At 42.3% G+C, this 13,965-nt stretch overlaps 1 protein-coding gene across 50 annotated transcripts in view; it reads right to left on the reverse strand.

Moving 5' to 3' along the window:
- EPB41L3 (erythrocyte membrane protein band 4.1 like 3) overlaps positions 1-13,965 on the reverse strand; it is a 263,630-nt gene that overhangs the window by 25,969 nt on the left and 223,696 nt on the right. For 44 of the 50 annotated variants that reach the window (XM_070049938.1, XM_070049935.1, XM_070049950.1 and 41 more), the window contains exons 9-12: positions 12,373-12,525; positions 8,691-8,788; positions 7,869-8,044; positions 4,331-4,551 (exon numbers count right to left, since the gene is read on the reverse strand). In XM_070049938.1, the coding sequence (XP_069906039.1) occupies positions 4,331-4,551; positions 7,869-8,044; positions 8,691-8,788; positions 12,373-12,525 (648 nt within the window). The remainder of the gene's footprint in view (positions 1-4,330; positions 4,552-7,868; positions 8,045-8,690; positions 8,789-12,372; positions 12,526-13,965) is intronic. The other 6 variants (XM_070049926.1, XM_070049945.1, XM_070049942.1 and 3 more) reach the window with 1 other exon arrangement.

Genomic DNA, 13,965 nt, shown 5'->3' on the forward strand with positions numbered 1-13,965 from the left:
TGTGTTTTCTTTCTATTTTTGTGGTCCATAAATAATAGAAAGATACAATTTCCCAGCCTTCTGGTTTTTCTTAGCAGATAAAGGGCACAGTCATACCTTTGATTTGAGTCCTTAATACAACGGTAGAAACAGGCATTTCTACAAAAGTGCCTACTACATGCTGCCTACTACAAGTCTTTGGGGGGCAAAGAGGTCCAGTTCCCATTTATTCTGCATCCTGTACACCTCACTGACCAAAGCCAGTTTCCTCTGCAGATAGGTGGCAAGGCAGCGGCTAGGCAACAAAGGGAAGAAGGAAAGCAAGTTCATTGCAAGCAAGGCCTGTGCAGATGCGGAAGCTGTCACAGCCTGGCAGGGTACAAGGCCAAGGCACCCGCACCTGAAGATAAATGCTACATTCTGAGGTCGGCATTGTGGCTCAGCGGGTTAAGCTGCTGCTTGCAAAGTGGGCATCCCATGTTTGAATCCTGGTGCTCTGCTTTCCAATCCAGCTCCCTGCTAATGCTCCCAGGGAAGCAACAGATGATGGACCAAGTACTTGGGCCCTTGTTACCCATGTTTGGGAACCCAGATGGAGTTCCTGGCTTCAGCCTGGCCAAGCTCTGGCTGTTCTGAACATTTAGGGAGTGAACCAGCAGATGGAAGATTTCTTCCTCTGTCCCCCTCTCTGTTTCTCTGCCTTTCAAATAAGTGAATAAATGAATATGTTTTTTAAAGAGCTACAGTTTCTATGTGTGTGTGTGTTTTGCCTAGTGACCTGATAGCATGGAAATTATCCAGGCTCCTTGGGGCTGGGGGGTGGTGGTGGTGGTGGTTGTTTATCCAATTCTGACTTGGAAAGAGGTGGTAAATATAGCAACAGAAGGAAAGAAAATGCACAAATAAAATTATATCATGGCTTTATTAGCATTAGAAGTATCTCTTTTGACCATAAGTCACTCCCAAACATGCACATTTGAAATAAAGTTGTGCATTTTAAACAGGAGCCTGCATGAATCTCATTCAGCCAGGAATGACACAGAATTAACAAGCTACGTTCTGCAAGAAGACAACAGTCCTCCAGCAGAGAGCAGCACCGTGTGCTTGGGGCATCACCAGGGGGAGACACCCGCCTCTTCCAGCAATCCAGGCCGGGTCTTCTAAGAACTTTGTCAGTAACATATTTTCCTTTGGTTAAAATGTAAGTACTATCTATGTTCCTTTTTTGAAGATGGAGATGAATAAAATTAAGGTTTAATCTTTCATGTTGCCTATTAAAGAGGGTTTTAAAAGACAACTTTACAATGGGGAATTTGACAGTACTTCAAAAAGTTCGTGGAAATGAATATCATGAAAAATTATGCATAGATTTAAAATTCTTTTTGTACTAACACAGACATTAAAATTATTTTTTTCTATTAGAAAGGCAGAGAAGTTTACACACACAAGAGGCAGTGTACTCCTATTCACGGATCTACTTCCTAAATACCCTTAATGCCCAGGGGTAAGTCAGGCTGGAGCCAGGAATTCAATCCAGGTCTCCCACATGTGTAACAGGGACCCAAGAACTTGAGCCATCATCACCTGCTGCCTCCTGGGGTGTGCTTTAGTAGGGAGCCGGAACTAGGAACTGAGCCAGGACTTTGAACCCAGGCACCCCAATATGGGATGCAGGATTCCAAAGAGTATCTTTCCTACTATGCCAAAAACCCACCCCTCAACCTCTTAAAGAGTTATTTATTTTGAAAGTCAGAGTTACAGATAAGAGAGTCAAAGAGAGAGAGAGAAGGACCTTCCATCCGCTGGTTCACTCCCCAGATGGTTGTAACAGCCTGGGCTGTGCCAGGCCAAAGCCAGGAGCCAGGAGTCCCCTCTGGGTCTCCCACATGTGTGTAGGGATCCAAATACTTGGCCCATCCTCTGCTGCCTTTCCCAGGCCTTTAGCAGAGAGCTAAATAGGAAGTGGAGCAGCCAGGACATGAACCAGTTCCCATATGGGATGCTGCTGTCGAAGGCAGTGGCTTCACCCACTATGCCACAGTGCCAGCCCCGACTCCTCCATTCTTAATTCCATTTTCTATGAACCATTTCAAGTCCCTTTGCATAGACAGCACCTCTTAAACACCACTTTCTGCCAGCGCCCTCCTGAGCCTTCATTATCGCTGTTCTTCAGAGATGCAGACTATGAGGATAGTGGTTTATTTGGCTTTTTATGGTTCCATAGCACAAAGTGACTACAGCTTAGTACTGCACAGTATAACAACAAATTGGTAGCCTTTTAAAATCAAATAAAGTGAGCCAGTCTGGACCTGTTTTGGGAGCAAACTAAAACCATTTACTTTTACGTGCCTTTGACTCACACTGACAGCTCTATAATGACTCTCACACCGGTGCTGGTGAGCTCACGAAATTTTTCAACACCCTAAGTATAAGAACCACATATTTGCTTTCTGGGAGTATTATCTTCTTTGCAATGTCCCATTTAATTGGCAGGAAGAGTGAAAAAAAAAAAAAAAGTCAGAACAGCACACATTTTAACAGAAGTGATTCGACTATCCGTGCCTTCATTTCCCATCCTCTGCTAAATTTTTGTTTGACAAATTAATGTTCTTAATCCCCTCATCCCCAAAAGATGATGGATTGGGTCATTTAGAATATTCTAACCACTACAGAAATTATTCCTTTGTGATCTATCCATTAAGACGTTCCTTTTCAATGTTTATTTTTATTTATTTTCATCCATTTAAAAGTCAGAACAAGAGAGAATGGCAGGGGTTGGGGTGGGAAATGGGGAAAGAGAGACAGAAAAACTAGGATCTGCTAGTTCAGTCCCCAAATGCCTGTGACAACTGCTGGGCCAGACAAAGCCAAGATCCATGGGTAGCAGGGACCCAAACACTCGAGTCGTCACCTGCCGCCTCCTGGGATGCATTAGCAGAAGCTAGATCAGAAGCAGAGGAGCCAGGACTTGAACTGGCATTTCCACATGGGATGCAGGAGTCCCAAGTGTTGGCTTAACCCTCTGTGGCACAGCATCTGCCCCAAGATATCGCTTCTAAACTCTTTGTCAATGGGAATATTTTTCTATGGAGTCCCAGGAGGTGATTCTCTATCACATACATCTCTATTGGAAGAGCTCTTGCACAAAATAGCACTGCTGAACCCAAAGTACTCAGGATAACCTTTCTATTTTTCTACTTCCCCTACTCTGCCTTGTACATTCTAGGAGCCACTCTGTTTTGCTGTTATGATGAGGTATACACCTCCCAGCGTGTTTTTTGACTTTTAAATTATTTTTCTAAATAGTTGCTTAACAGTGCTGGGTCAGCAGAGATAACAATAAAATAAACAGAGATAAAAAAAGTTTAGGGGCAGGTGTTGGGGTGCAGTGGGCTATGCCACTGCCTGGGACACGTGCAGCCCCTATTGGAGTGCCTGGTTCAATCCCCAGCTCCTTTGCTTCAGATCCAGTTTCCTGCTGCTAGGCAACAGATGATGGTCCACATACCTGAGGCCTTGCCACCCACAGAAGACCCAGAGGAAGTTCTGGCTCCTGGCTGCAGCCTCGTCTACCCTGGGCTGTGGCAGGCATTTGGGGATTGGACCAGAGGATTGAAGATGTTCCCCTCCCTCTCTCTCTCTCTCTCTTTCCCTCTCTCCCTCTCTCCCTTTCTGCCATTCTGCCTTTCAGAAAAATTTTTAAAATTTAATTTTGGGTGAAATACTGTCACAAAGGGAAATGAATAAAACACTTGGAGAAATTCACTTTTGGTTTTCTGTTGCAATCTCTTGGCCTTAAATCCATTTTCAAAAACATGCCCACTCACGACTTTGCTATTAGGTGACAAGTATAAAACTAAGACAGGAATCAGTATATGAATACAAAGGCTATGCTCATTCTGTGTCCTTGTAGTCAAAAGCATGGCAAGAGGATCACTGCGTATCTAGAAAAATGTGCTGTACTTGGGTAGGAGAATGGGGCCAGAAACAAAGCGGGGTTAGCGACAGTTCTGCTACAGGCAAGCATTAATAAAATGACAGTTCTGATACGCGAGCCCAGACAGACAAGCGCCAATATGCCACCTAGAGTATTTTTCAGATATCTGTACAGGACAGTTGTTGAAAGTCTTAAATAGCACATCAGTTCTCAAAATAAAATTTCCCAAAGTTAAGAAACTTGCAGAGAAAAAATGTTGAAACAGGAATATTTTAAAAATGGACACACATATGTGACCGGTGCTGAAGTATGAACTACCCTACGCCTCAACACATCCCTGGCTTTCATCCTCGGAATACTGAGAAGCTCTTTAGAAGCTGGAGCGAGCTCCGGGAGGCAGCCTGGGGGCTATACCTTTCCCTCCGGCCGGACCGCAGCGACAGGTGTGGCTTCCTCGGCCTTCTTCCTCCTGTTGTCCTCCTCGTCCCGCTCCTCCTCGGCCTTTTTCTCTGGAGTCACAGTGGTGATCAAGTTGGTCTGAGAGATGCCCTTTGTTGTGGCGTACTGGCCAGTACCAACCTCTGCAGCAGACATAGAATCCTTCATGTATATTTCATGGTTTTCATTCACTGACGCTAAAAGCAAATACAATTGGAGAAACAAAATCTGAAATAGTTAAGTCAGAAGGAGGATGAGCGCCACCATTGTCCCATACTGAAAAAACAAATAAACAAACAAACCACCACAAAATACCAGGTGTGTTACGGAAAGATACATCCGTGTTGCAGGTACCTTCATCCGAGCACTACCATGGATCACCTTTCTGGATCACCTAGACCAGGGTGTCAAAATTCATTAAATCGTCAAGTCTGGAAGGCCAGAATAACTTTCATCCATTCTCAGGCTCTCTGGGGAGGATGCAGGTGAAGGGGGCGGTGAGTGGAAGGAGGCTGAGCTGTTGCCCAGCCTGTCACCTCAGAGGTCACTGGCCGGGTAGGAGCTCTGGGCACTTGGTGGCAAGGGCCATACTAAGAGTAGAATTTGCAGTGGATGATGGCTCTAATACACTTGGCTTTGAACATACCTTTAGAAGTAACACTCACCAAGGAGCACCAAATTGGTTTTATTATTATCCTTATTAACGTGAAATAGCCTATCATTCTTACAACATAAAGGTCCCAAGGATAATAATGAAAATTAACTATCTTTAGCAGAGATTATAAAATTCAAATGGCAATTTAGTTCAAATGAAGTACAGGAAGCGAGGTTTTTTTTTTTTTTTTTTTTGGTTTCCATTGCATTTTAAATAGACTAGCACGATATGCATATTCATACTTTCAACCCTAATATTTTAGGAAAACAAGACAAATGTTGCTAAATGAAATTCATGCAAATGCACAGCATGCAGACATAAGAGATATAAGATACAGCCTTTCATCTCAGCTAAAATGTCTTAGTGAAAGAGATGCCTCAGTTTTAAAATTTGCCTCTCATTATTTCAGATTTTAGATAACAAAATTTATTAAAAGTTATAAATGCTGCTTTACAAATACACAGTAGCAAATCACAGGCCAAACATAATCTGCATTCATATTCTAGGAGCTTTAAAACAAATAAAAAGGCTTCTGAAATCCTTCTGATAGTTAAATCATTTCACTAAAATATCTTCACTAAGATATTTTATATCTCCTTATGCCAATGAAAAAGTTCAGGCAAGATGGCTTCCCAACGGACCAGTTAGGCTGTTCTATCTGAGGCAGCTTTGCAAAAAGCTGTTTATGTCCCAGCATGCAGACAAGTTCAGCAGCAGCAAACATACTAGAATTGGCAAGACCGTAGCAAGTGAGAGACAACACATACTAACATCACTTTTGGGCAGGGAGGAAGAGACAGCATGGTATTAGTACATTGATTTCACAATTGTCTTCTGTCTTCTCAGCAGTCACTATCACACAAAAGGTCACAGGAGAAACAACATTCACAACCAATGGGTTCCCCTGGGCGCATATCACGGAACAAAATGGATGGTATTCAGGAAACAAGGTATGCGTCCACAGAAGTTGCTCCAGCATTGACTTAGAGAACACACAAATAGTTAACAGAGCTTCTCCAAAGGACAACGGAAAAAGCGTCAATGAAAAGAAGCTTCAATGTTAACACACATTATGTCAGTACCTTAACTCAACCTGAGACACTGTTTTATTCCAAAGGGCAGGCTCTAAGTTTGGTGTTCTGGTAACCCTCCGAAGACACAGAATGGTATCTGTATCTGCAGGGGGTCATTGGTTCCAGGAGATCTGGGACCCCCAGATCTGTGGGCACTCAAGTCCCTTTTATAGAACAGTGCAGGATTTGCCTATTATCTACCCACATGCTGCTGTACACTTTAAATCATCTCTGGGTTACTGAGACTGTCAGATTCAATGTAAATGTAAATCATTATTATGCTGCATTGTTTAGGGAATAAGAAGAAAAGAGTCTGGACATGTCCAATGTAGACACAGTTCTCTTTTAAGAATATTTTTGATTCACAGTTGGCTGACTCCAGGGATAGGGAACTTACCAGTATGGAGGGCCGACCAGAAGCTACTTCCTAGGCCAACTCCCAAAAGCTTATGCGGATCATCACTAACACAATCACTGAGATAATTATAATTGAATCTACTCCAAGAGTGCTTTCACATATATTTTGTTTGGAGAGTGGTCTTACTCCCATTGTACAGATGACTAAAACTGAGACCTGGAGAGTTGAAGTCATCTGCCAGCCTTGCCTAAGACAGAGGGCATGCACCAGAGCCTGGACTTCAACTGGTATGATCCACACAAGGCAAGTGTGGACACCACCTCACTAGCCACACACAACACAGAACTAACAATACAATCTTGATTTCTTCTACAAACTGTCAAGGAAGAATTCTGTTAGGAAAAAAATAGTATTTTTTTTAAATCAGAGGATTCAGGGAACATGTTGCCCCATCAACTACACAAGGCTATGGTCAAAGGCAAAGGGAGAACTGAGACTCTTTGAGGAGCAATGGCAAAAATGGTAGGGATGGTCCTGGGCACTTATCATTTGTATTACTTTTTGCTTATTACTAAAACCATATGTGCATGCCAGAAAGTTTTCTTTTTATTTGCATAGCACAGATGTTCTATGAAACAAGTCATCTTCAGGTGCTCTGACACACAAGGCAGGGGCCAGGCCAGGGCCCCGCTCCTGAGTGGAGTGTGGAGTGTTACTATAGCTGGTGCAGCAGAGGCGACATCTCCCTACCACAGCCGACAGCAACACAAACCTGCCAGAGCTAACAAAAACCTACCCACAAGCACCATTAGTTTATTCCCTTAAATAGCTGAGTGATTATCTCCCCATTTGACTTGGCACATTTGACCTGACAGTCCTGAACAATCAGACAGCAATGTTCTCCCAGTCCATCTGGTGTACTGATTAATGTGAACTAGGAGAAACCAAGTTGGAGCCCTTTGTTCTGTTATTTGAATGCCATCTTTCTTACCAGTTTATCAAGTACCTGGTAGATGTCAACGTTTTATTCATAAAACATTTTGAGAAACAAGAATGATCTGAACTTACATTTTCCTTTCTGAAACAAAGAATCAGATGCAAATCTGTTAGTCATTTAAGACCAGAGTATGTGCCCACTACATTTGGAATGGCAGCATCTTTTTCCAGTTTCAGGGTGCCAGCTTATGGAAGGATGTCCTTCACTCCTTAAGTACCATTCTTTTGAGTAATTTTATATAAATCTACCAATAACACAGATGTTAGACAAAGTATGACGGCTTAAAAATCAGTCACTCAGCTGCAGACCAACAACCTTTTGTCATTTTACAATATCCAGGAAGATCTACATTTATGAAAAGGTCACGATGGATTCATACCCCTTTATGGGGGGCTCCAGGTGATCAGCAAGGGCCAGAAAGCGATGCTTACCTCCATCCAAGCTGCGAGACATGGTATAGCGTTTGCTGGACGAGCGTTCAAAGTAAGGCGCTGGGCGATCTATCAACGCACTGGCCCTTCTTGTTTGGGCTTGCGTTCTGCCACTGTAACGGAACTTGGAACCCAGAGTGAGGAATTTCTTTGGAGGTGCTTCTGGTAACAACAGTCTAAAGATATGAAGAGACACATAAGGAAGTCTAGTAAGTCAAAAATTAAGAATGCTTTTTAAACTTTCTGCAGTGAAAGGAATCTGATTTTATAAGAAAAGACATCAGTTCCTATAGGAGGAGGGATCAGTTAGAGGTATGTTGCGGAGAAGATGTGAGCCAAACAAGGGTTGGGTGGGAACTAGAATTTCAGCATCCCATGCAAGTGGGGAGTCTGCGGTCCCATAAGCCCAAAGAGAAATGAACTAGGTGATGTCATGAAGGGGAAGAGGCAGAATTTTTGCTCTGTAGACACAAATCTCATGGGCCTGGTCCCACATGTGGGTAAAGGGGCCCCAGCTATTGAGAGGTTACTGAAATAGTAAGGGATGGATTGGACAAGTGAAGTGGACAACCTGTAAATAACATAAAGACACGAAAGATAACGAAGAAGGAGGCAGATACACACACAAGGCAATTAAGGAACATCCTTGTAATTTACTCAGAAGTTCTTTTGGGATTTCTTATGAAGAAACGTGGTGAACAGTAAAATCAAGGAACAGAAGGAGATGCTTCCCTATTTTTTTTTCCCAATAACTTTTTCAGTTTGAGTTATTCCAATCATTCCCATTCTTTCTTGGGAAAAATCAAGATGATCTGTACTTACCTGAAAAATGTGTGGTGCTCAACACACACTTTCCATAAACGCTTGGCGGCTCGATGGTTTGGCAGCTTAAACCCAATGGTGCTTTCAAATTGCTCAAACTAAATTTTAGAAGGGGACAGTCAAGAGTCAATTTGGAATTAAAAGTAACAGAAGATCAGCAACTAATTTACAAAACCACAGTGTCACCTGCAAATTCCTCTTTACTTATTAAACCATGTAGAATTCATGTTGTACACATTCATTCATTTTAAAGACCTTATCCTATCCATCTCCTTAAAATGCTGCAGGGAGGGATAACTGCTACATGCATATAGTCAAGTTGGGCACAAGAATGGGTCTTATGGAAAGTAAACACAGAAAAGGAGTTTATTTGAATTGCTTCCACAGATCAATTTGTCTGGATCTCATTTTTAAGTTGTAATTTCACTTTCTCAATGACAGAATGACTTCAGCTGGAATGTACAGAAATGGTCAATATGTTTATGGACATAGTTTATCGAATCGCAGAAAGGACATTTTCTCCTAGTATCTGGACAAAAAAATATGTGTATTTCCTAGGTCTTTGATGACTTGGTAGCAGATATCCTTGATTTTGTGTGTTCGGCAATGGACTATCATGTTAAATACTAATATCTCTGTATCAGACATAAGATTATACTTTGGGAGAACACATCCCATTATTTTCAGAATGCATATTTTGGATGACATTCCATCTGCCATCTGCATTTTCAAGGTGAAATATGTGATCTGCTTTTCTAAACATATTTTATAACACCACTGCAGACGTGCAGTTTTTACTTAACGAAAGCAGTATACAACAGGCCACCAGAGGGCGATCATCTTAAACAGTAAAGGCTTTCCAAAACAGCACACAACCTGGCTATTGATGGAACTAGTAGTGAAAGTAATTTACGTAGCAAAGAAGCTTGGTGAGGGGTCATAGGCATGGCATGTGAGATACACTCACACTTGAACTCTGTTGCTTGTTTGCTGAGGATGACTGCAGAAATTCGGAAATATATCGTAAGTAGTTCCAACTGCAACTGCCTTTTCTAGGATGCTCACATGCAGAGGTAGTTGTAAAAACTGCTACTATCCCCTAGACCCAGTCAGGCCAGGAGTACTGTGGCTTTACCAAACCGCCATCCAGTTGTTTATCCTGTGCCTAACAGGTTCCATATACTGTACTAACACCACAGGCTATAAAAAAGTCAACTTGCTCTTTGCTACAAGAAGCTGGGAAAAGCCCCTTAATTTTTTTTATTGACACATAATAATTGTGCTTCTTTATGGGGTATAATGTGATATTTCATCACACGTATACCATGTATCATCATCAGTTTGGGTAATTGGCATATCCATCACCTCAAACTTTTAACATTTTTTTGTGTTGGAAATACTTGAAATTCTACTAACTATTTTAAAATATACAGCTAATTACTGTCAATCACAGTCATTCTACTGTGCTACAGAACAGAAGTTACTCCTACCCAACTGTACCCGTCTCCATCCCCCCGCCACACACCTTCCCCAGTCTCTGGTGACCCCTCTTTTTGCTCTCTACCTCTATGAGGTTAGCTTTTTTTAAAATTTTTTTTTCAGGAAGGATCTTACTGCTATCCTTCTTAGCACAAAATGACACAGGCTTCCAGCCATTCAGTGTCTGTCTGTCTATCTATCATCTGCATCCATTTATTCCAATGTCTTCAGAGCCCATGTGCCATCAGTAAATTCTTCTCACTCATTCTTGCTCTACAAACATGAACATTAAAAACTGGAAAAAATCAACGTTCTTTCAGCTTGCTTCTGCTGGCATCAAAACCCTGCCTTTCTGCTAACCTGGATGAGAGAGAAGCCAGTGACCTCTGCCTCGGCTGCTTCTCTCCTCGCCTCACCTCACGCTGACAGGTGCTCCAACACCTTCCTGAACTCTTCATGGCATAATGGGACCTGGCAGTCAGATCCGCATGCCGCCTGCCCTCCCTGTGACAGAGGGCGCTCCCGGCAAACCGCCTTCTCCTGAGACTCACCCTGTCATCCGTCAGTCTGCCCCTGATTTCTTGGGCCGTTTTTCTTAATCTCCCCATGCTTCTCTTCTGCCTGGCCTGCTCTTGGATACTGGTGGTGCCCAGGGTCGCGTTACGGCCTCCTCTTTAACTTCTGTTGCTCTTTGAGTAGTTTATTCTGTGTCTAAGGCCTTGAATAGCATGTATACAGTTGATATCTCTGTTAAATTTTCTACTACATAAGAAATGCCTCCTCTAAAAATCTATCCCGAAGAAATTTCCATCTTGTTTTCTTTCCCTGAATTCTCACTGTTTAAAATCACTGCCATCAACATCACTCAGGCAAACTGAAAGCCACTGACGAAGGTGGGTGCTTTCCTCTTTCAATCCCTCCTCTATCCCACCTGCCGCTGACCCTCTTCTCTCGAAGCTCTGCCCTCCTTTCTGATCCCACAGCCCTGCCCTAGTTTAGGTCTCATCACATATTTGTTAAGAGGTCAAACTTCATTAAGAAATCCATCCATTCCCAAATAGTCAGGTAGCTGCACCTTGCCCTAAGTTAAAACCTTCCATAGTTCACTACTCCCTACTGATTGGTTCCTCTGCCTCTCCCTCATAACCCTATGCTCAGTCCTCTGTAGATTATCTCACTTGCAGCATGGTGCCACAACTCAGTGTGAGTGCATGTTTTCCTTCTAAATAGAAAATCCCTTATGAACAGGAAGAAGGTCTTTGTATTTCCAAAATCAACTGTGCCTGACAACAGATGCTCATTTAATAAATATTTAAGCTATTAAAGAGAAGTATAATTTCGTATCTACATTAAACATGATTATTTGCTATATATTCTGATTTTTAAAATTGCATTTTACACTAAGAAACTCCAATGGAGAGGGAGATTTTGAAGACAGAAGATAATTCTACATGATACCAGCAAATGTTCTGGATGAACTACAAACCTTGAGCTTTCACTGTCTCCATTATATTAACCACACCAATTAGAAACTGGAGGGAGTTAGTAACTATCTCTTCAGCAAATCAAAGCAAATTATGTATTACTTATTAAGTACAAACCACTAAGGAGGATATAAATATGTTAATCATAGAGGCTGTGCCCAAGGAGTAGGGGTTAGTTAACAATTCTGATTATTTCATTAACATCTCTAATTTAAAAAAAAGTGGGATATTCTAGAAATACACTGGGGCTGTGGAACATTTTACATCACTCACACTCAGACTCCCTGTTCTAATCTTCTCTGTAACCTGAAGCACATTATGTCCAAGCAATTCACTCACAGGTGCAACCAGATTTGCAGGAGAAATACAAAGGGCCTGAAGATATAACAGGACCCAGAGGAAGACATCCATTCATCACAGCTTGACACATGAAAAAAATTATTCACACACAAAACATCATTTGTGAATCATGATTTTATATGAAATATGTCGTGAAAAATGCTTTCAATTAATGTATGCAGCGGGAGAAAGCTGGAACATAGTAAGGGGGAGTCTTTATTTATTACTGTTTATTGGACAAACCTGCAATAAATTCTCTCAGGCATTCAGACATACTTCACCACATCCCATATTGCTGAGAACTTGCCAGATCATTTAAATTTTTATTTGCTGTCAGGGACTTTTCTTCCCAACACACATGCAAATGTAGGTATACGTACCTCTCCCGGCCGGATCTTAATGTAAAAATTGTTCCGTTTGTATGAAATTTTGAGAACCTTGGGCCAGGCAAATCGATTTATTCGTAGTCGGTCACGATATATCAATAGGCCACTTGCACAAACTCCTAACATAATTTCTACTCCTTCTGAATCCTGGGAAACAGCAGCAAGAAAAGTGAGTCAGTGTCTCACACAGGCCCACTTTCAGCTGGGTACAATATTTAAGCCTTCATGACAGAACCTATAAAGGCCTAATTTGAATATAAAAAATATTGCAGCCATTTAAAAAACATTACCAGTGAATAACAGTTTTCTAAGGGGGACATTCATCACTATGGAGATGTGTTAGCATAAACGCTGCTCACTCAGGCATCTTAGACTCAAGACATAAACACATACACTGGAGACCAAGTAGACGAAGGTAGATAGATAAATAATTATAATCAGAATAGCCACATTCTCACTTATTGAGTACCAGCCACTGCTCCAACTATGTACATTAACTTAACTTTAATAGTTACTGTGATAGATGGATAGTGTTGCTATCAGTATTCCCATTTTATAGAAGAGGAACACGAGATATGGAGAGGTGAAGTGTCCATCCATCCCAGTTGAACATGGGCTGCCTGGTTCCAGAGACAGCACCCTTAACTGATAGGTATACCAACAAGTTCTTCCCTGTGAGAATCTTGGGGCTTGTATCTTTAAAAAGAACCTCAATCTTTACAAACCATCATAGTCAGAATACAATTTAAATATAAAATAGGGTTTTTAATGGTTATTTTTTTTCTCCCACTTGAAAGCAGAGAGACAGGGAAAGGAAGGGAAAAAGGGAGGGAGGAAGGGGAGAAAGAGAGAGTGAGAGTGAGAGTGAGAGAGGGAGAGGAGGAGGGGAGGGGAAGGGGAGGGAGAGAGGGAGAGAGGGAGAGAGGGAGAGAGGGAGAGAGAGAGCTCCTCCATCTGCTGTTTCACTCCCCAAATGCCTGCAACACCCAGGGCTGGGTCAGCCTGAAACCAGCAGCCCAGAACTCTGTCCAGGCCTCCCATCATCTTCTGTCTCCCAGGACCCATTAGCAAAAAGCTAAATCACAAATGGAGTAGCCAGGACTAGAACCAGCACTCTGATATGGGATGCTGGCACCTCAAGGTGGTGGCTTAACTTGCTATGCCAAAAGATGAGTGTGTTCTTCCAACACTCCTTCCTCACCCACACACCACCCAGTGGGGGTAACATCAAACAATACGGCTGCCACACATAAATACGAGTTTTATATATGTGTGTAGTTTTTTAAAAAGACAAAAGTGGGGATGTATTAAAATTGCAATTTGCCTTTATGACATCCCATTTTTAGGTATCTGCTAAGCAATATGTGATGCCTAGAGGTCATCAGAGACCTTTGGCCGACCTTATGAGATATGCCCTATGCAGTATAGATGTTATCTTGCATCAGAACCAAGGTACAATGAGCAGGGATGCTGGCCTTGCATGGGGTAAAAAGACAGGGCAGAGGCAAGGCTGGGTGTGAGCTGCAGAGTCCCACCGAGGGTTGGAAGCAGGGTGCAGAGAGGGCTGTGGTCGGTCACACGCAGGGA

Source organism: Oryctolagus cuniculus, chromosome 10, assembly GCF_964237555.1.
Source record: "Oryctolagus cuniculus chromosome 10, mOryCun1.1, whole genome shotgun sequence".
Lineage (NCBI taxonomy): Eukaryota > Metazoa > Chordata > Mammalia > Lagomorpha > Leporidae > Oryctolagus > Oryctolagus cuniculus.